Source organism: Plecotus auritus (genome assembly GCF_963455305.1).
Source record: "Plecotus auritus genome assembly, chromosome: 3".
Lineage (NCBI taxonomy): Eukaryota > Metazoa > Chordata > Mammalia > Chiroptera > Vespertilionidae > Plecotus > Plecotus auritus.
The window spans coordinates 176,794,492-176,816,430 of NC_137772.1; the positions used below are offsets into that span (position 1 = coordinate 176,794,492).

Genomic DNA, 21,939 nt, shown 5'->3' on the forward strand with positions numbered 1-21,939 from the left:
GGAGGGTGGTGGCAAGATATTTGAAGGGTTTTCCCTCTGCTGGCTTTCATACTTTGGGGAAACAAGAGGTGACAGGCTAGGAGTTTGAGGAGAGGGTGTGAAGGAGTCGTGTCAGAATGAGAGAGCCTCTCTAACAGTAAGCCTTGGTAGGAGTGTCAGGCAGGACTGACCATGTGGTTGAGATGGCTTTCCTTTGGTCAGTGAGAGTGAGAAATAGTGTGAGTAGAAGTCTGGGGACAGGAGTACATGTCAGTTCCTGTTTCTTCCTACCGCCAACCTCTACAGTCTGTGGAAAGAAGCATTGACCTAGAATGCTAACGTCAAGGAATCTTCTAGATTCCAGGGGTCTTATAGAACTGCACTGTTGAGCACAGCGGCACACAGCAGCCACTGACTGCATGTGGCTATCAACATATAAAATCCAGTACTGCCGTGGCTGCTGTGGCTCAATTGGTTGGAGCATCATCCCATACACCAGGAGGTGGCGGGTTTGATTCCAGGTCAGGGTTTATACCTAGGTTGTGGGTTCGATTCCTTGTTGGGGTGCAGGAGGCAGCCAATCAATGTTTTTCTCTCTCTCTTCTCCTCTCCCCCTCTCTCTCTAAAAACCAATAAAAATTTTTTAAATAGATAAGTAAAATTTAGTTCCTCATTTAGACTAGCCATGTGTGATTAGGGGCTGCCATATTATACAGCACAGAATAAATATTTTCATCATCACAAACTGGACAACACTCCTAGAAAAGTGATTCTCAAACTATTTGGCCTGAGGACCCCTCTACACCAGCGATTTTCAACCTTTTTTTATCTCATGCCACACATAAACTAATTACTAAAATTCTGCAGCACACCAAAAATATTTTTGCTGATCTAACAAAAATATTAGGTATAATTTTGACTCATTCACACCAGACGGGTATTGTTCTGTTGGCTGTTGTCATTTTTTTTTTATTTGACAGTTTAAGGGAAAAGAGGTCAGTGCCCCTGACTAAATAATAGTCAGATATTGAATGTTTTAAAAGTTCTTGCAGCACACTGGTTGAAAATTGCTGCTCTACACTCTTAAAAATTAATGTATTTAATAAAAATAATTATATATTTTTCCAAAACAAAAATAAATAGTAAAAAGAATGTCATTGTTCTTCATTTTTGCAAATCTGTCGTGTCTGACTTAATAGAAGGCAGCTGGATTCTCAATATCTGCTTCTGTATTCAGTCTTCTGTGATATCACATATCACATGATCTCTGGAAAATGCTACTCTATAATTACAAGAGAAAGAAAGTAAAAGAGACAAGTAATGTCTTAGTAGTATTATGAAAATAGTTTTGAACCTGTGGACTCCTTGAAAGGGCTTCGGGGTCCCTGGACCACACTTTGAGAACCACTGTTCTAGAAAAACCTCCACTTGGCATGAAGGAACTTGTCCCTGCGAGACTGTAATTTGCCTAAAGTCACACAGCAAGTAAATTGCAGTGTTGAGACTAGACTAAATCTGCTACCTTGGTCTGAGGCTTTTTCCAGGGCCTTTGGCTGGCCTGGGCTGGGCCCCACTGGGCTTTTGGGAGTGGGGCCTAGTCTTCTTAGCTGCAGAGCCCCTGGCATGTGGCCCTATAAATAAATCCATTGTGTCTGTGTCAGAGTCCCCTCGCCTCCCCCGCCTCACCCACCCACCTCCACCCCCGCCCCACCTCCCACCCCAGCAGCTGCGTTTTTGTTGTTGGCTTATGTTATGGACAGGACATGAGGGATCCCAGGGAGGAGAAATAAGCCTTTGGGCTCCTAACATGTCTGCCCTTCTGCACTGCCTGGAAGGGCAGGTGGTTGATCCCACTATCGGTTCAAAGAACCCACATCATAGTATGGAGGTTCTTGGAGTGGCCGTGAAGAGGAAGTTAGAGGGGAGATTCAGGGACACATGCCTCTCAGAAGGCCAGTTGTCAGGAGGAGGGAAGGAAATTCCTATCTTCCCTCTTTCCCTGAGAAGGGAAGAGGCCAGTTGGAATTCTTAGGGCTAAAAGATGCTTTGGGTCAAGGATTAAGGTGGCCACTTTCAGGCCAGGGGTGCCCTGAGGCCTCTGTCCTTATATGCCTCCATACACCCCAAGGCAGCCCAGGGCCAGTCCTGCCTGGGAAGGAGTGTTTGCTGGGTACAGAAGTTGCTATTTACAAGTAGACTCTTGGGTGTGACATGGATTCCAGAAAGCAGCTGGAGAATGGGGGGAGCAGAGGGGGAAACCGTTGGTGTTACGGATGATTCTGTTATTAAAGTGAGCTTCTCCATCTCGGCCTTCCTGCAGCTGCCCAGCCCTCCCCCACCTCCTGGTCCCTGGCTTCTCTCCCTAGAGGACTCTGGGAGAACAGCTGGTGAGTGAGGGGCTCATCAGGGCCCCAAGGCCTTGGCGAAGGGCCCAGCTTAGGGAGCATGGGGGACAGGCTTACTGCCACCTCTCAGGCCCCTTCCTCCCAGGCCTGGACTTGAGTTCTGCCTGTGCCCTGGCAGGGGAGGGAATGGGAGCTGCAGACCCGACTCCGTTGCTCTGGCTGCCTGAAAGGCCAGGAGAGATCTCTTTTGAGGCCCTGGAAGCCCCTGTCCCTTCCTGGCTTTAAAGGGCCAGTGGGTACTAGGGCCATGACTGACTAACTAGGCTGAAGAGATAGTGGTCACCCAGATTCACTCTGCGATTGGGCTGAACCAGCCACGTCCCCAGGCCAGGAACTCCCCCCACCCCCACCCCCAAGCAGCTGTTCCCCCTTTTCTGTCCCTGGCTGCTTGAAAACTGTGCTCTCCCCCCAAGGACTGGCCAGAGAGGCTTTGCTCTTCCCCTCTTCTCTCCCTCCTCTCAGCACTGAGGTCACCGCCCGCCTGCTGAATCAGGCCTTTGTCGGAGGCGGGGCTGCCTGTTGGTTGGCAGTTGTGGCGGGAGAAGCCAACAGTTCAAGTTAGAGCTTCCACACCCTGCAGCTTCATCCCTACGCAGCCCTGGCTGACCTTGTCCCAGTATCCAGCATCCAGGATGTGTTTATTGTAGGACCACCAGAGGACTATTTGAAACCAGGGCCATCCTGAGAAACCCAGGCTGGGGGTTTTCCCGGGGGCCCGTCAGGCTGAACACAGAAGCTGTGAGTAGTTGTGGGCCTGGGGGAAGGAAGATAGTACTCAGACCCTGGGGCAAGGGGCCCCCAATGACACCCAGTAGGGACCCCACTGGGGAATTGACCTGGGTTGGTATTTTTTCTCATGAGACTTAAGCCGAAAACCCAGACTCTGAAGGGCCTAATTAGGCTGATTGGGAACCGGAGGTGGTAGTATCTCTCTGGATCTTAACATTCCCCAGAGGAGTGCAAAGATGCAGGAAGTTTTCCTAACACCATAGAAATCTTGAACTCAAAATCTGGTCTGACTCATAGCATATGCCCCTCCCCACCACCAAGGTCAAATGCAGGCCTCTTGCCTGTGACTCTTAATCCTGGCCAAAAGCTTCCTGCCCTCTGCTTGTGGCCCTGCAGACACAGAGAAGGCCCCTTATCCTGAGCTGGCCAGACCTCCTTGGCCGAGGGCAGCAAAGATCTCCCCCAAAGTGAGGCTGAGTCATAGCCTGCCTGCAGCCGACATTTCCGGAGTCTCTCCTAGTCCCAGCCAGGGATACAGAGACACGCATGGCAGAGCTGTTGCTCTTGGGTGGCTTATCATTGGGAGGGTACCCCCAGATCACAGTGGGACTCAGGCCTCCCTGCTCTGAGACCCATAAGGGCTCAGGTTGGAGGGTGGCATGGTTGGCTCTGTGGGGTGTGCATCATCCATAGCCAGTCCTCACATTCAGGACCTCGAGTCTAACCTGGGTGCTTTTATTTATTTGTTTGTTTGTTTATTGGCTGCGTACATAGGGTACCTTATTCTCCGGAGTGAAAATGCTAAGGTGGATTGGGCTTGGGCCGATGTTCCCATACTGTAACTACAGAACTGAATAAAGTGGGTCCTGAGAAGTTTGACTTGTCTTGATGTGGAGGAAGGAGATGAACATTACAACTGGCATGTGTACAGTCCTGTGCTGGTTCAGTCTGGAATGCAGGGAGATGAGGCAGCTCTCTAGGTGATCACTTCCTGTCAGTAATGCCTGCGGGCTTGGAGAGCCTCCCGAGCCCAGGCAGGAAACCCTGGTGCAGGCAGCCGTCGTCCTTTTCACAGCTCCACCTGTTCTGCATCCATGGGGTGCTCAATGCTGTAGCTCCCTCGTCTTCACCCTTGCTCTCTAATGGTGGGTCTGGCAAATGAAGCCCCAAGTCCTGGATCTAATCCTGGATATCCACAACTGCATCTCCATCCCCACTGGTGCCAGCTCCACCTGCTCTGCGTCAGGATCTGGTTCAGGGAGTAGGAGCTGATAGGGGTAGCCAGCTAGGCCTGTACCTGCTGCTCTTCCTCAGGCTCCTCACTGCTCCAATCCTGTAGGACCTGGCATGGCTCTAGTTCCTCCATCTGATTGGGGAAAGTACGCCCAGGGCCTCTGGTGTCTCCCCCTAATATTGCCGCTGCTCGTAGCAGAGGCCGCTCAGAGCTTGAGGCCAAACCCTATTTTTATTTTTTTAGGAAAACATATTCTCCTAAACCACCTTCACCCTTACTTTGGTTTTTGTTGTGTGGCGAACACAAGACTTGGGCCTTCTGCAGTTTTAGCTGTATTTTTATTTTTATTTTTTTAAATTGATTTCTGAGAGGAAGGGAGAGGGAGAGAGAGATAGAAACATCAATGATAAAAGAGAATCATTGATTGGCTGCTTCCTGTATACCCCCCACTAGGAATTGAGCCGTTACCTGGGCATATGCCCTGACCCGGCATCAAACCATGACCTCCTGGATCATAGGTCTACGCTCAACCACTGAGCCATGCCACCAGGCAGCTAGGTACATTTTCATGATATTGAAATAACTAAGGACTGCCCTGGCCAGTATGGCTCAGCCGGTTGAGTACTGACCTGCACACCAAAGGGTTGCCGGCCCAGGTTATGGGTTCAATTTATCCCATCGTCATACACACATTCTCACTCAGAAAGAAGTGTTCTCCTGTTTGCTGTTACCCCTCTTCCCAGGGTGCCAGGCACAGAAGAGTGTAGGCTGCCTGGCTCTGGGGTGGAGAGCTGCGGGAAAAGGGTTGGAGAAGGGGAGCTCCTTGAAGGCAGGGCAGTTTGGGCAGCACTCTCAGATCTCCAGGTGCCCGTAGTGGGCACCCCGGCTGAGGTGACTCGGGGTCTGCCTACCTGTGAATAGAACGGAAGCGGGGGGATGTAACAGCAGGCTCCATTGCAGGACTTTGCACTGTGCCTGGGTCAGGATGTGATGATATGAAAAGCTTCCATTTACTGAGTTCACGCACGACACTCTACGTACATTATCTCATTTCATCTTCCAACAACCCTTTCTGCATAGTATTCTTATCCCCGTAATATAGGTGAGGAACCAGATCTTGCGAAGTCAGGATTCTAACCCAGGCCTGTTTAACTGCATTGCTCCAGGAGCCCTGGGACTGTGCAGAGCTTACTGAATATAAAGAGCTTACAGTACAACTTGTGTACAGAGAGGCCCCCTGGGGGTGGCGAAGTCCAGGCCTGCCCAGTGTGCTTTGTGAACCAGCCGTATGATTTGGGCTGCATCTTTTGCCTCTGGAGCCTGCTTCCTCCTCAGGCTGGCGCTCCCCTTACACGTTTGGTAGGAGAATCAAATGGAATGATGCATGAGAAAGTGGCAACACACAGGATACATTCAGTGTCTGCAAGTGTAACCTCTTATTCCTTGGTTTCCTCATCTCAAATGTAGGTGCTGATAATAGCTTTTAAGTCCTTTTAGGTGGTGATGAGGAGGAAAGAAGACGTAGGTTGTGGAAGGGCCAGAAAGCACCGTGTGTTACTGTTCATTGCCACCTGGTGTCTGAGTGATTTCTGACTGAGAGCTGGGACCTTTGGACCGGCTCTTCCTCTACCCAGAATGCTTTTTCCATCCCAGGATTTGATCTGGACTTCCGTCAGTCTCTGCTTAACTGTCGCCTCTCAGTGTCTTACCAGGACCCAGCATATGTTCCTTGGTTTATCGTGTATTATCTGCCTCCCCCAGTAGAATGGAAGCTTCATAAAGGCAGGGCTTTTGCTGGCTTCTTCTTCCCTGTGGCCCAGCACCTGGCACACAGCAGAAGCCAAATAAATGCTTGTGGCAGGCATGGCTGACGTGCTCTCCCTGTTTCTCCACAGGCAAGGTGACCATTCTGGCTTTTAGAGTGAGTGTGCCAGCCTGGCCGAGGGAGCAGAGACAGGTGAGGGGCTCTGGGGCCTGTGTGCGCTGTTGATGGCGACTGGAGGAGGAAGGCTGGGGTGGGGCAGGCCCCCGTACCCCACCGTAGAGGACGGAGGAGGGAGCATTCAGATGCCTGGTGGACGAGCTGCTGCGGACCTCTCTTCCTTAGTCCAAAAGTGCTAAGCTCCTTTGTGGGGGCTTCAGTGGGGCAGGGAGGCAAGTAGTCCGTTGTAAACCGGAGCCTCCACCCTTTGGCATTAGGAAGGGTTTTCCATCTACTGGAAATTTCCATGATATTTGTGTAGAAGAAGGAAGTGAGCACTTTCCTCTGGCAGAGAAATGGAAACTCAAATGGAAGATGAAGCCTAGTCAGTACAGGCAGTAACCATGCACCAGTGTGGCGGGGTGGAAGGTTAGAAGCCTGGCTCGCTGTGTTCATGCAGTGACAGGCTGGTCTCTTTACTTAGTGCTCAGTCTGTCTCTTACACACCAGCTATCACACCAGGAAGTGTAAGCCTGGGCAGTGACATGAACGTGCCCTCATGGAATCGAGAGTCTGGGGGAGACCGTTACAGACCTGAGTGGACTTGGATTGGGAGCCCTGAGGAATAATAGGAAGGAAGGCGGGTAAAGGGTCGAGCCCCTGCAGAGGACCAGGAGTCCTTGGAGGCATGCAGGCACCTCCCAGTGTCGCCAGGAGGATACAGTGTGCCAGGTGGAGGCCAGTCTCGGCGGAGAATTCAGGTTTCTCAGCTCCTGGCCAGTGTCTGTGTGACCTGGGTTAGGGCGAGTGCAGTTACGGGGGTTTACAAAACAATGGTTTTTGTTCTTCAGATGGGAAAAGTGTCTTTTTCCCGGGACCAGAGAGACTTAGACTGAGTTGTTACAGTGTCTGTGGCACATCAGTCATACTGAGCTAAACTTCGAGAATACTAACAAGTTTCATCTTTGTCCTCCTCCCCCACTCACCTCCTGGGCCCTGGAGTAGCCTGCCCAGCCTCTCTGCTTGTTCCCAGGACCTGATGTCAGAGGCCATGGACCAGCAGCCTGGGAGTCCTGAAAACCCGAGGCCAGGAGAGGGTGGTGATGGCGGCATGGAGCCGGGTACCTGCCAGGAACTCCTGCACCGACTGCGGGAGCTGGAGGTGGGGCACGGGGCGAGTTGGGCATTTGGGCTGCCCTTTCCTCTGAGCTTGGTGTGGGTGTTTTGGGTGCGGTGGCCCTTCCTCTCAGCCCCCTTTGCCAGGCTGCAGCGGAGATGAACATTTCTTAGGAGAGCTCCTCTGAGAAGCCCTCTCCCTGCTCTTAGCTCTCTAGGCTAGGTGCCAGCTCAGGGACAGGAGGCATGCACAGGGGCAGGGTTGTCCTAACCCCTCAATGTCTCCCTTCCTTACCACACTTCTCCCGCACATTCATGCTCTTTGAGGAAAGGGGTGGTCACAGAGGAAAAGGGTTTAGATGTCCTGGCACTCAGGATTTGAGGGACAAGGACATGGATCCTTAAACTAAGGCCCTACATCGCATTCTTAAGGTCCTGCCAGTCTCCTCTGCCCTCTCCCTAGGGAAATAAGCATTACTCTTGGCACCTCCCACCTTAGGTCCTCCTGTCACTGACTGAGGTTGAGGTTACAGAAAACCAGACATCTGAGCTCGGCCTTCTAATGCCCTCAGCCCGTCTCTATAGGCCTCCCCGTGGCAGAGCCCATCCAGAACCAGGAGGTGGGCAGGGGTGTAGTTGGTAGACTCCTTGGCTCCCCTTCCCCAAAAGCAGTTTGCCCTGAGGGAAGAATGGTCCCATAGCCTCCTTTTTGCCCTCTTCCCGCATCCTGCAGGCAGAGAACTCGGCACTTGCCCAGGCCAATGAAAACCAGAGGGAGACCTATGAGCGCTGTCTGGACGAGGTCTGTGGGGTCTGCAGTGGGACTGATGCTGGGGAGGGTTGGGGAGCATAGCTTGTCTCCTCCAGATAAAGGCTGTTGGCTGACATCTCTGCCTCGGGCCTTTCTGTCCCCAGGTTGCCAACCATGTGGTACAGGCACTACTGAACCAAAAGGTAAGTGGCCATGGGAGACCTTCTCACCCCTAAGTCCAGCCTCCCTGGGAGAGGTCCTGGGCACCACAGGGGACCCCTGAGCCTCCTCAGCTAAGCCTTTGATGGGGGCTAGAGAGGGGACCTTCGTGGAAATGTCCTATTGGCCCAGTGATGCCCCCCACCCTCCCCACTCCTCGCTTCCTCACTTCAGACAGGCCTGTGCTGTTTTATCTGGAGGCAGGGGTGGCATAGGTGAGGCCAGATCTCTGAGTTATGGTGCCTTTGATTTGGGCTTGAATCCTTCTCTTATCCTGGCCCCAGATGGTAATGGACCTGAAAGCAGAGTTGATGTTGGGAGCATAAGGTGGCATCTAAATATTTACTGAAATACTGTGGGTAACTTCTTGACACCTGGTCCATCTGACCCCTAGATCTTCTGCCTTGTATGGACCCTTCTTTAATGTGTGGTTTCTAAGAGGTGCTGGGCTGGCTCCAGGATTGGGGAAGGGACCAATGGGAATGGGATTTACCTCCCTCCATGGGTGGTTAACTTTAGAGAGTTAACCATCCCCTGAGGATTTGATAGCTGCAACCTCCCTCCCAGAGGAGGTTGCAGGAGAAGGGCATGCCCGGGAGGAGTGCCCACTGCTCTGATGAAGGGAACTGTGTACTCATCCACCCTCCCCGGTATCGTCTCCTTCTTTTCCCCCACCTTCTCCTGGGTGGTGCAGGACCTTCGGGAGGAGTGCATCAAGCTGAAGAAAAGAGTGTTTGACCTCGAACGACAGAACCAGATGCTGAGCTCCCTGTTTCAGCAGAAACTCCAGCTCACGACAGGCTCCCTCCCTCAGGTGGGCATAAGGCATTCTCCTCCCCTCGTCACACCTCAGTTTCCTGCCTCCCCAGCCCCATCATTATCTCCACCCACTTTTCCCCAAAACACCTACAGAAGCAGGCTGTCCAGTGTTCCCTCCATTCTGGAGGCAGTCCACCCAGGGAAGGCCCGCCTGGCCTGATAGATCTGTGCCTTAGACTGGGTGAAAACTCCCTGAGTCCCCTCAAGCCGGGCTGCACCCACCTTGCAGGTGCTTCCCTCCCAGATGGATGGGATCCCTTCTTATTGACAGAGAAGGTTCCTGCTTACTCTCATCCTGTGTGGGGAGATGGGTGGAAGCTGAAATTGTAATTATTTCACGCTCCCAAGGGGCCTCTTTGGCCACTGCACTGCCTCTTCTTGGCCAGGGGCAAGGGTGGGACTGGGTGGAAGGCACCCAGCGCTTGGTGTCACGGAGAGGTCAGGAAAGGCACTTGACCGGATAACTCTGTATTTGAGCACATTGCATACGGGGTGGGGCAAAAGTAGGTTTACAAAACACAGAGTTTATTCTTGTATTATTATTTATTATTGTCTTATTTTCCATACAAACAACTGTAAACCTACTTTTGTCCCATCCTGTATGCTCACCCACTGACTCAGGCATGGCCGTAGACCCTGGTTGGTCCCTGCTTCTAGCCCCGACACCTGCCTTACCCGGGAGAAGCAGGAGCCTACTCGGAGTGAATCCTGTGTTCGTTTGGGGTCACGCTGTCAGAAAGCCTCAAGGATGGGGTGAGACATGGGGGTAGGAGGGTCAGGAGCAGCTCTGGTTCTGAAGTCAGCCGACCCTTCCCACCTCTGACCTTGACAAGAAGAGAAGTATCTTCTGTGTGTGTGTGTCTGAGACTAACCAGGCAGCTCTTGGCTCCCAGACCCTGGGCAGGATGCCCTCAGCTTCCTGGGAGGCCTGACCTTGCCTGTCTAGAACCCCTGTCACCAGGCAGGTACAGAGCTGAGTGAATCAGCGGCAGGAACTGTAGCCCCCCTGCCCTGGTCTTGCCCAGCTACAGAGTTCACCCTGGAATTCCCAGAGGCCTAACCACACTGGCTGATCTCACCCCGTCCATTCCTTCTCAGTAACTGGTGGTAAAAGAGGTATAGATCATCCTTAAGTCATTTTTTTATTTTACTTAAATTAATTCTGGGATTTGAATTTGGGCTTTTTAGATGAATTTTGGGGTTTGGGGTCATAGAGTCATCTTCCCCAGAGGTAATTTATGACATAATGGAAAGAGCATGAACCTCAGATAAACTCCCTAACTTAGCTAATTCTTAGCTATGTGACCTTGGACAAATTATATAATCTTACAAACCACAGTTTCTCCTTATAGGTAGGGATAAGAGCACCTATATTGCAGGTTGTCATGAGGATTAAGTAAGATAATAAATAGTGCTTGGCCCATAGTAGATGGTCAATATTCGGCAGCAGCTATTTTATCATTATTCATGTTATTCCTAAATTGTGCTTTTCTAGGATGAAAGCCCCATTGAGATGCTAATTAAGCTCTTGTTGTGAGTAATGCCTTTGCCAACACATATGGAACTGGACAGGGCTGTCGCCCATGCAGAGCAAATGTAACCCCTGAAGGCCGGGACTGCAGAAGCGAAAGCAGGTCTACAGACAGCAGTAGTACAAAGCAGAGTATGACAGCGCTGCCCAGAGCCAGAGGGGAGGGAGGCCATCAGAGACAGGCTGGGGAGGGCTCCCTTAATGAGGTGGCATTGGATCTGGGCCTTGATGGATGAGAGATTTAAAGAGAGTGCAATGGGGGGTAGAGAAATGCGATTCCCTGTGGAAGGAACAGAGCAGGAAGCCTAGGAAGCGGCAAGCTGTTCAGCAGGGCTGGAACAAAGGGTGTGTGAGGAGCAGTGAGACAGAGATGGAGCCGGCGTCGGGAAGACCAGGCAAGCTGGGCTGGAATGCAGGCAGAGGAGTTCAGACTTGTCTTCAGTGGGCAGGCATAGGAGGCTTTGAGCACAAAGATGCTTTAGAAAAAAAAAGAAACAGATGCTTTAGGCTGCCTTGTACATCGGAAAAAGATGCTTTAGGCTGCCTTGTACATCGGAGGTTGAAAAGCCACCCAAGTCAGAGAGACTGAAATGCTGAGCAGCATCCAGCAGGAGGTGTGAGGATCTGGGCTGAAGGGGCGGCTGCAGGTGGCCAGGGGGGAGGCAGAGACGCTGCCAAGACAGGATCTAAAAGCTACAGAGAATGAGAGACAGGGAGGACTTAACGTTGACCGCTATCTAGTTGAAATGCCAAAGCGAAGGAAGTGACATCCTCAGGGACTGAGAGAGAAGTGACCCATGATTCAGTGCTACTTTTGTAATCCTCAGAGTACAAGTTTCACATGAGACTAGTTAAGGGAGGGAGACAGAAGTGATAACTGACACCACCGTCTCTTTTCTGGAACCCAGTAATAAGTGCCCCTTCCCTTAGTCTCAGCCTGTGATGCTGGGCTCAAAGGTAGTCAGAACAGGAGGGGCCTTGCTGCGCGCTCTCTTTGTAATCAGGGAGGAGGTCCTGAGGAAAAGCAGAACGCTCTTGGACCCGCAATGGCACCTAGGGTAGGCCTGCCACTGCCCTCGGGCCCAGGAGCCACGTCTCCCCTCCCCCAAAGCCCCTGGACCGCCCTCACCTTTCTGCCACCTGGGCATGCACTTCTTCAGTCTGCCTGTGCCTTGGTCTCCCAAGGCTCCTTGACCAGGTGGTGGAGACAGTGCTGAAAGCGTACCTTGGGCCAGGAGATGTCCCTGAAGGGGCAACTTTTTCCTGCCCTGGGATGGGAAGGCCTAGTTCATGGGGAAGTAGGGACCTGGGACAGAGCACTGGTGCTAACTCTGCCTCTCCCTGCAGATCCCACTTACCCCACTCCAGCCTCCATCAGAGCCACCAGCCTCCCCCTCCCTGAGCTCCGCCGAGGGACTGGCCACCTCGCTGCCTCTGGGGCGCTGTGCCGGGCAGAGAGAGGTAGGAGGGCTGGGCGCCATTGCTGTTTCTTAATGAGTCCCAGGGGAGGCCGTGCCCCCGTGCACAGGTTCTTGACCAGGCTGTGTCACCTCCAGCCAAGAAAAATAGATCCCATCCCAACCACTGGCCTTGCAAGCAAATGTGTTAGTTCGGCAGTAAGAGTCACGGCTTCCTGTGTGCTAGCCACTGTGCTGAGCTCCTGGTCTCATTTGCCTTATGAGGTAAACATAATTAGCATCCATTTTACAAATGATACTATGAAGCTTGAAGATTCAGTAACTTGCCAAAGGCCATGTAACTAGTTAGTAGTAGATCTGGTACTTGAAGCTACACAGTCTGGCTCCAGAGCCCATAGAGTTAACCAGTCTGTCAGACGGGGCTGGGCAAAAGCCGCGATGGGCTTGCAGTAGAGTCGTTCCCAATCCTCTTCTCCATGGAGATCAGGTCAGCAGGCCGCTGTCTGACCTAAAAGGACCTGGGCTTGCTGCAGTGGCTTAGGAATTGGCTGCATCACATCCCCTTCTTGAGTCTGTGTTCTTTCTGAGCCTGAAAAATGAACAGGCCTCCCTCCCCGGGACAAGCATAGCTGTCAGTGTTATAGGTGGTCAGCCCTGCCGACCCAAACAGCAGTGGCAAGTGGTGGGAAAGCAAGGCTGGGATAACCAGGAAGGGAAATGGGGTCCCCACCCAACCCCAGTCATGCCAGGAAAGAGTTGGACTAACCAGGGCTCAGTGATCCTTAGGGAGGATGAGCCATCATATCCCAGGAGCTGTCAATTCCTTTTGGGGGCAGAGACAAAACCAGGCCGGCTGTGTTCTTGCCATACACAGTTATGCGCAGCTCAGGTCCTGGGTCTGCACATGGTCTCCTTATGCTGTTTTTCCCCCAAGGTGTGCTTGGAGCAGCAGCTGCGTCCAGGAGGCCCAGGACCCCCAGCTGCCCCACCCCCAGCGCTGGATGCCCTATCCCCATTTCTTCGAAAGAAAGCCCAGATCCTGGAGGTGCTGAGAGCTCTGGAAGAGACTGACCCCTTGCTTCTCTGCTCACCTGCCACCCCCTGGCGGCCTCCAAGTGAGGGTCCTGGCTCCCCAGAGCCCATCAATGGCGAGCTGTGTGGCCCACCCCAGCCTGAGCCCTCACCTTGGCCCCCTTACCTGCTATTAGGCCCTGGTAGCCTGGGAGGCCTGCTACACTGGGAGCGCCTCTTGGGGAACCAAGGGGAGGAAGAGGGTGCTGGACGGCCCTGGGGCCCTAGTAGGGGCTCCCTGCAGGCCCAAGGTGCCATCTCTGGCCCACCCTGTGCCCCAGGCAGCAGCTCCTCCTCCTCTTCTGATGAGGCAGGCGATCCCAATGAGGCGCCCAGCCCCGACACCCTGCTCAGGGCCCTGGCCCACAAACAGTTGAACCTGGGTCAGCTCCTTGAGGACACAGAGTCTTACCTACAGGCCTTCCTGGCCGGGGCCACCGGCCCACTCAACGGGGACCACCCAGGCTCCGGGCAGCCATCCTCCCTAGACCAGGGCCCCCCACAGCTATCCAAGTCCAAAGGCTTCCCCAAGTCAACTTGGGGTGGAGGTACTCCAGAGGCTCACAGGCCAGGCTTTGGTGCTACCTCAGAGGGCCAGGAGTCCCTCCCCTTCCTCAGCATGTTCGTTAGTGCGGGGGATGCCCCCTTGGGCTCTCGACCTGGCCACCCCCACTCCTCATCTCAGGTGAAAAGCAAGCTCCAAATTGGCTCCCCTTCTCCTGGGGAAGCCCAGGGACCCCTTCTGCCCTCTCCAGCCAGAGGGCTCAAGTTTCTAAAGTTGCCTCCAGCCTCAGAGAAGGTCCCCAGCCCAGGAGGCCCCCAGCTCAGCCCTCAGCTCCCCCGCAACTCCCGAATCCCCTGCAGGAACAGTGGCTCGGATGGCAGCCCCTCCCCACTGCTGGCCCGAAAGGGCCTGGGTGGCGGAGAACTGTCCCCAGAAGGGGTACAGGGCCTGCCCACCAGCCCTTCACCCTGCTCCACAACCCCAGACTCTGCACAGCTCCGACCTCCCCAGCCAGCCTTCTCCACCATGCTCTCCCCGGGGTCAGTGGTATCGCCCTGCTACGAGAACATCCTGGACCTTTCCCGGAGCACCTTTAGGGGACCTTCTCCAGAGCCACCCCCATCCCCATTGCAGGTGCCCACCTACCCACAACTAACTCTGGAGGTGCAACAGGCCCCTGAGGTCCTCAGAAGCCCTGGAGCCCCCCTTAGCCCTTGCCTCCCAGAATCCTGCCCCTATGGGAGCCCCCAGGAGAAAAATTTGGACAAGGCAGGCGTGGAATCTCCCCATCCTGGCCGCAGGACCCCAGGCAGCTCAGCCAAGAAGCCCAGCCAGGGGTCAGGACGGCGACCTGGAGATCCTGGCTACACACCTCTGCGGGACAGACTGGCAGCCCTGGGGAAACTGAAGACTGGCCCCGAGGGGTCCCAGGGCCCAGAGAAGAACGGGGTGCCAGCCAGGCTTGGCACTGAGAAGGTGCGGGGAGCAGGGAGGTCAGGGGAGAGTACTGGAGACCTGGCACTCTCCATCCCCAGGCCCCCTGAGCAGCCAGAAGCCAAGGGGGCCCTGCGGGGGGCAGTGGCCTTGGGCACAAGCAGCCTGAAGCAACAGGAACCTGGGCTCCTGGGGGACCCTGGGGCCCGAGTCTACTCCTCCCACTCCATGGGGGCCCGGGTGGACCTGGAGCCTGTCTCACCAAGGAGCTGCCTCACCAAAGTGGAGCTGGCCAAGAGCCGGCTGGCAGGGGCCCTGTGTCCCCAGGTACCCCGCACCCCTGCCAAAGTACCAACCTCAGCCCCCAGCCTGGGCAAGCCCAGTAAGAGCCCCCACGGCAGCCCGACAAAACTACCTTCCAAGTCACCTACCAAGGTGGTGCCCCGGCCTGTGGCCCTGCCAGCCACCAAGGAGCCCCCCAAGCCTGACAAGGGGAAGGGCCCACCGTGGACAGACTGTGGTGGCACCATGGCTCAGCCCACACCCTCAGCACCTGGCCCTGCTGACCTAAGCCAGGGCCCTGAGGGGCGTGCCCTACACTCGGCCATTGAGGAGAAGGTGATGAAGGGCATCGAGGAGAATGTACTGCGGCTCCAGGGTCAGGAGCGGGCACCAGGCACCGAGGCTAAGCACCGCAACACTAGCAGCATCGCCAGCTGGTTTGGCCTTAAGAAGAGCAAGCTGCCAGCACTAAACCGCCGCACCGAGGCCACCAAGAGCAAGGAAGGGGCCAGCGGGGGCTCCCCGCTCCGGAAGGAGGTAAAGGTAGAATCCCGGAAGCTGGAGGCAGAGAGCCTCAACATCTCCAAGCTGATGGCTAAGGCAGAGGATTTGCGCCGGGCGCTGGAGGAGGAGAAGGCCTACCTGAGCAGCAGGGCCCGGCCACGGCCCGGGGGACCAGCACCAGGGCCCAGTGCAGGGCTGGGGCAGGTCCAGGGCCAGCTGGCTGGCATGTACCAGGGCGCAGACACCTTCATGCAGCAGCTGCTCAACAGGTAAGGGCCTGGGACCAGTCACAGTTGCTTGGTGACTGAGGGCACTTGTCTCTCCATGGGTACACCGAAGACTGGCTGGGAATGCTTGGCCTGGGAGCTTAGGCTTCACAGAGGTAAAAGGGGTCAGAGGTCAAGCAAAATGCTACCAAAATATTGGGGGGTTAGTGGCCTGACCAAGAGGAAAGTTGGGGTGTTTGTTCCCCAGCTCCCCACCTCTCTGGCTGATATCAGACTTGCTGAGACCCAGTTTCTCATTTGGGAAGAGGGAACAGTCCACACTTTCCTGGATCATCTCCGGTGTCGGATGAGGCAGCTCACCAAAATGCCTGCACACAGCAGTCAAAGAGGTGTTGGTTCCTAACCATGGCCTGATGAAGTCTCACTCTGGGGTTTCCCATTCTATAGAACAGGGGTGGGAACATCTAGCCCAAGAGCCGTATAAGGCCCACGAAATCATTTGGCCTGGCCCTGCCAAGGCATTGAGGGTGAGCTAATTAAATGTTTGACCAAATATAGCAGGATAATTTTTGTTGTTGTTAATCTTTACCCAGGGATATTTTTGCATTGATTTTTAGAGAGAGTGGAAGGGAGGGGGAGAGGCAGAGAGAAATATCAATGTGAGAGAGACATCAATTTGTGCCTCATCCAGGGCCGGGACCCCTCAAGCTTGCGACCAAGGCACATGCCCTTGACCAGAATTGAACCGGGACTCTTCAGTCTGCAGGCCAACGCTCTATCCACTGAGCCTAACTGGCTAGGTCAACAGGCTAAATTTTTCAGTTGATAATTTTGTGTGGCCCGTGAATAATGTTATAAATGTCCAAATGGCTCTTGGCAGAAAAAAGGCACCCACTCCTGCTATAGAACAAAGTGGGGGGGGTCTCCTTCCCATCTTGCCCTTTGGCATCTGCCACAGACCCAGCAATGGGAGCTGTGGTGTATAGAAGTGGCCTCCCACCTTGGGGTTGCCCTGTCTGGGCCAGGTTAAGGCAGAATGTCTGCAGGAATTGGGCCCCAGGTAAGTGTGATTTGGACAGCAAGAGCACTCAAATTCAGCTGGGCCAGGCAGGGTGTGTTGTGTGTGACCAGGTTTGCCATCTATCTGCCAACATTGTTGAGTGATCTCTAAGCTTGACTCTGGTAGCTTTGGGAGAGTTCTCCCACCTTCCCAGCCCCTGCTATCCCTCTGGGGTTCCTCTAGGGCAGGGGTGGGCAAACTTTTTGATTCCAGGGCCACAATGGGTTCTGAAACTGGACCGGAGGGCCGGAACAAAAGCATGGATGGAGTGTTTGTGTGAACTAATATAAATTCAAAGTAAAGGAGCAGAGGGGAGAGCAAGAGAACCGGATAGAACAGCGGGATCCGGCCCGCGGGCCGTAGTTTGCCCAAGGCTGCTCTAGGGTCTCTGCCAGTTCCCTTGTCAGAAGGGGTTGTTGTGGGCAACCACCAGGGATATGTCCCCTTCCCCAGGGACAGAGGGGGTGTCTCACTAGACCCTCACCATTGGTGGGAGCAAGGCCTCCCTCATCTCCTGCACTGTTGCCCCTAGGGTGGATGGCAAGGAGCTGCCACCCAAGAGCTGGAGGGAGCCCAAACCCGAGTATGGTGACTTCCAGCCAGTGTCCTCTGACCCCAAGAACCCCTGGCCAGCCTGTGGGCCCCGAAATGGCCTGGTGGGCCCTCTTCAGAGCTGCGGAAAACCTGGGAAGGTAAGGTCTTGAGACAAGGGCTGGGTGGAGGGCTAATCTCTTGGTCCTGTCAGATCTCTTAACCCTGGAGGGCTCCCCTCCCTGAGGCCTGGAAGCTGCTGAATGCATTTCTGGTGGGGGATGGGAGGGTGCTGGGAAGGGGAGAAGACCTCCTGGAAGCTGGAAGGCTTTGGGCACTCTCAGATCCATACTTCAGGGGTCCTAATGCTGAGGCTAGGAGAGGGGTTTGGGGGAGGGGACGAATGTGCTCAGAGGTCTCCTGTTTCCCACAGCCAAGCAGCGAGCCAGGAAGGCGGGAAGAGATGCCTTCAGAGGTCAGCCTGGCCGAGCCAGTGCCCACCTCACACTTCACAGGTCTGTAGATCAAGGGCCAAGAATAGGGCTTGACCCCTTCCTGTCACTGCAGCGGATGCCAGGCCCTGAGTGCCATATTGGTACCAATCACCAGGCAGGCACTGGGACTGTATAGAAATATATCACTTCTTACGCTCGGGGTACCTGCCACCCTTCCCAAAACCTAGGGAAGGTGGGACAGGGTAGGCAGGGACAACCTAGCCTGTTGGGCCTGGAGGGGCCTGGACCAGGGGTGGAACCTAGGTTGGGGCAGGAAACTGGAAGAAGGCAGAGTGGATGAGCCACCTGCAGCCTCACATTCATGACTTACCCTCCCCTCCCCCAGCCTGTGGCTCCTTGACTCGAACCCTGGACAGTGGCATTGGGACCTTCCCACCCCCAGACCATGGCAGCAGTGGGACCCCCAGCAAGAATCCTCCCAAGACCAAGCCACCACGGCTGGAGCCCCCACCCGGGGGGCCCCCAGCTCGGCCGCCACCCCTTACCAAAGTCCCCCGCCGCGCCCACACCCTGGAGCGTGAGGTGCCAGGAATAGAAGAGCTGCTGGTGAGCGGGCGGCACCCCAGCATGCCAGCCTTCCCCGCCCTGCTCACTGCTGCTCCCGGCCACCGGGGCCATCAGACCTGCCCTGACGGTGAGTGTCTGCACAGGTGGGTGGGCTATCCCTGTACTCCACCTACCACCACCTCCTTCCCCTTGTCACCACATAGATCCCTGTGAAGACCCAGGACCTCCCCCTCCTGTCCAGCTGGCCAAAAACTGGACCTTCCCCAATGCCAGGGCAGCCGGTGGCTCCACTGACCCTTTCCTGTGCCCACCCCGACAATTGGAGGGGCTGCCCAGGACCCCCATGGTGAGCATGGTGGAAGGGGAAAGGGCATAAGACTGGCGGGCAGGGGGATAAGGGAGAGACCAGTGTTTCCTGTGAGGTACTTCCTTTCCTGGACGAGAATTGAGTGGAGAGCCCCTTGGATGCCCCTCTGAGCAGCCCACCCACCTCCCTTTTTTTTTTTTTTTAATGTGTTTTTATTGATTTCAGAGAGGAAGGGAAAGGGAGAGAGAGAGAGAAAGAAACATAAATGATGAAAGAACCATTGATCAGCTGCCTCCTGGCCCCTACACGGGATCGAGCCCGCAACCCGGGCATGTGCCTTGACCGGGAATCGAACTGTGACCTCCTGGTTTATGGGTCGACACTGAGCCACATTGGCCAGGCCCTGTCTCCCTTCTTCCACCTCTCTGGAAAGGGTTTCTCTCCTCCCACAGAACCGTGGTAGGACTGTGCTCACTCATGCCTCCAGCGAGCTTCCTCTGAGTGCACCCCCCTGTGGTGGACCCCATCTGCAGAGCCCCCATCCCGAGGGCAGAGCCCAGGCCTTTGGGCAGGGCCAGGAGGTGAGAGGAGTTTCCTCCTGAGCTTCCCTTCCTTTCCCAGGCCCTGCCTGTGGACCGAAAGCGGAGCCTGGACCGCAGCCGCCCAGCCACTACAGCGCCCCAGGGCCCGGCATTTGGGGGTAGCCGCACTCCCAGCACATCGGATATGGGTGAGGAAGGCAGAGTGGCCAGTGGGGGCCCCCCAGGGCTGGAAACCTCAGAGTCTCTCAGTGACTCGCTCTACGACTCACTCTCCTCCTGTGGGAGTCAGGGCTGAGGAGCTGTGCTTCGGCCCCTCTCAGACACAGACTGGACCGGCTCTCCTCAGGCCCTGCCCCCTCGGGGCCATGGGGTCCTCCCTGCAGGGACCAAAGAGGCAGATGGATCAGAAGGTGAAGGGGGCGCCTGGCACCCCCACTGCCCTCCGCTGCTGTGGAGGAGTGACCACTCTCAGCTCAGGGAGAGACGCCACCTTTGGTCCTTCCTCTCACCCAGAGTAAGGCTCCTCCTCTGAGGGACTAGGTTCCAGGCCGCTGCCCCAGCCCTAGCTCCTACTTCAGCCTGAGCCATCTTGTGGTGCTGGGCTTCCTGCCCGCCAGCTGTGCCATCTCCGCCAACCTGGCTGCTCCCTGCCCCCAGCCCCTCCGTGGTAAGCCGGAGGCCCCGCGTTGGAGGAGTTTGGGGGCGAGGGGTCAAGTTGCCTTCTCTCTCATCTGCCCTGGTTCTCCTTGCTGTCTGAATGGTGCTGCCCTCCCCTGTCCCATGTCTTTGGGGTCATTTGTCAGTCTTTTTGTTGTTGTTTTTTATATATTAAAGCACCTGGCCCAATCCCCACTCCCCACCCTCATCCCGCAATGCGGTTAATTTATCTGTCGTTATAAATGCGGCTGCTCTGCTTCCAGCCTCTGCTTCTGCAGTATCCCTAATAAAACATGAAGGCCCCTCTGTGCCCCCGACTCGGCTTGTTCTGTGGGAGGACTCAGGGATGGACAAGTGGGTGGAGACTGTGGGCACCAGAGTGAGGGGTGTGGGTGAGACTCTGTCTTAGGTGCCCTTGTGAAGCAACCCACCTCCCAGGGGATCTGGCTGGGGTCACCTAGAATTGAGGGATTGGGTCTGCTTAGGCCTGGGTTGGGGAGATTCCCCTGGTCCAGGGCTTGGGCAGGGTAGCCGTGGGCATGCACTTAAACCCTGGACACATCCAATGAGGGAGGCCCTCCAAATTCTGAGCTTCAGGGGCTGGAGGATAAGCAGAGTTAAGTGTCTATCGTCTCCTGTTACCATGAAGGGAGGCAACTGGATCCCAAACTGTTGCCACCTTCTAATTTTTCCTCAGATCTTGGGCTTTCCCAGACCATGCCCCTATTCTACCTCATTTCAACCAGAAATTCCCATGGTCTCAAATTCTCACTTCCGGAAGGGGAGGCCAGGACTGAGGTGGTGCCGGAGGGACTTCCAGGAGTTATTTCAGACTCCACATGCCATGAGAAGGACAGAGGGTGGTTGCCGCCCTCCAGCTCTTGGATTTCCTGTTGGGCATGGAGCTGGGCAATGATCTGAAGGTGGCAACCAGATCATCTCACGTTGGTCAGCTCCTGCCCACCTGGTTGCGAGGTGCAGGGTGATTCTTCAGCGCGCCTACCTGACATAGCCTACACTTGCTGCCTCCCTGTGGCATACAGTCTGGAGGCTGCCTGGGCAGTATGCATGCTCAGTACTCCTGGCCTTGAGGCTGGGACTCTAGGCACTTCATCATGGGCATGAGGGCCCTGTAGGAGACACATGGTGTATTGACACCACAGTTGAGCCAAGGTCAGGGAGTGGTGCTGGGCACATTCACAACTCAGTTATACTGTGGACACTGTCCTGGGCAGCATGCGTAGGGTGTCAGCACCTCCTTTTACACTAGCTCCTTCCAGCAGTGTCTCCAGTCTAATGCTCCAGAGAGAGTGGTAAAAAGAATTCCCCATTAAAATAAACACCTACCATATTGCTAGCCCTCTGATCCCTAACCCCCAGCATAGCCCAGCTGGGGGAAGCACCATCATCCTCATTTCACAGATGAAGACTTCCGGCTCAGAAACATTCCATGGTTGCCCAAGGCTGAGAAGTGATGGAGCCCTGAGAGAGTAGTTCCTTTTTGGGTGTGTAGCTTTGCTTTCTTCTCAACTTTAATCTCCTCTTCCTTTTCTGGCCTGTGGATCCCTCCTGATGTGCTGGGGTGGAGAGCAATGGACTGGAAGTCAAGGGTTTTAGCCACTAAGTCTGGTTTTATGGGGAGAGTTGCGTTCCTTCTCCAGGCCTTGGTTTTCCTTACCTACAGAGGATTAGGAGATTGAGCCAGACCAGCTGGTCCCATTAGCTCTGCTCTTCCTACCCTTTCCCTCAATCTGGCCTCTCTTCTCTTTCCCTTAGTTTATGTCATCATTGAGGAAATTAATAAGACTTAGAAAAAGGTCAAGTCAAATGTCTTGGTTTTCTTTAAATATCAGAATCCTGCGCTTGCTAGTGTAGCTCAGTTGGTTGGAGCGTAATCCCATAGACCAGAAGGGTACATACCTGGGTTGTGGGTTTGATCCTCAGTCGGGGTGCATGTGGGAGGCAGCTGATCAGTGCCTCCCTCCCTCTCTCTCGCAAATCAATAAAGACATATCATCAGGTGAGGATTAAATATATATATTAAAGCCCTAGCCAGTTTGTCTCAGTGGTTAGTGTCAGCCTGCAGACTGAAGCGTCTAGGGTTTAATTCCGGTCAAGAGCATGTACCTTGGTTGCAGGCTCAATCTCTGCCATTGTTCCCCCCCCCCCCCCCGCC

At 54.8% G+C, this 21,939-nt stretch overlaps 1 protein-coding gene across 4 annotated transcripts in view; it reads left to right on the forward strand.

Annotated features, from left to right (window-relative positions):
* Positions 1 to 20,073, forward strand: part of NCKAP5L (NCK associated protein 5 like) — a 36,757-nt gene extending 16,684 nt beyond the window's left edge. Inside the window, exons 2-13 of one of the 4 annotated variants that reach the window (XM_080662811.1) lie at positions 6,243 to 6,304; positions 7,274 to 7,430; positions 8,118 to 8,186; positions 8,300 to 8,338; positions 9,049 to 9,168; positions 12,052 to 12,165; positions 13,057 to 15,686; positions 17,237 to 17,396; positions 17,669 to 17,750; positions 18,076 to 18,384; positions 18,461 to 18,603; positions 19,186 to 20,073. In XM_080662811.1, coding sequence (XP_080518937.1) covers positions 7,308 to 7,430; positions 8,118 to 8,186; positions 8,300 to 8,338; positions 9,049 to 9,168; positions 12,052 to 12,165; positions 13,057 to 15,686; positions 17,237 to 17,396; positions 17,669 to 17,750; positions 18,076 to 18,384; positions 18,461 to 18,603; positions 19,186 to 19,401 — 4,005 coding nt within the window. In that variant the 5' untranslated portion in view covers positions 6,243 to 6,304; positions 7,274 to 7,307 and the 3' untranslated portion in view covers positions 19,402 to 20,073. Of the gene's footprint in view, positions 1 to 6,242; positions 6,305 to 7,273; positions 7,431 to 8,117; positions 8,187 to 8,299; positions 8,339 to 9,048; positions 9,169 to 12,051; positions 12,166 to 13,056; positions 15,687 to 17,236; positions 17,397 to 17,668; positions 17,751 to 18,075; positions 18,385 to 18,460; positions 18,604 to 19,185 lie in introns of those variants that run through there. The other 3 variants (XM_080662812.1, XM_080662810.1, XM_080662813.1) reach the window with 3 other exon arrangements.
* The last annotated feature ends 1,866 nt before the right edge of the window (positions 20,074 to 21,939 follow it).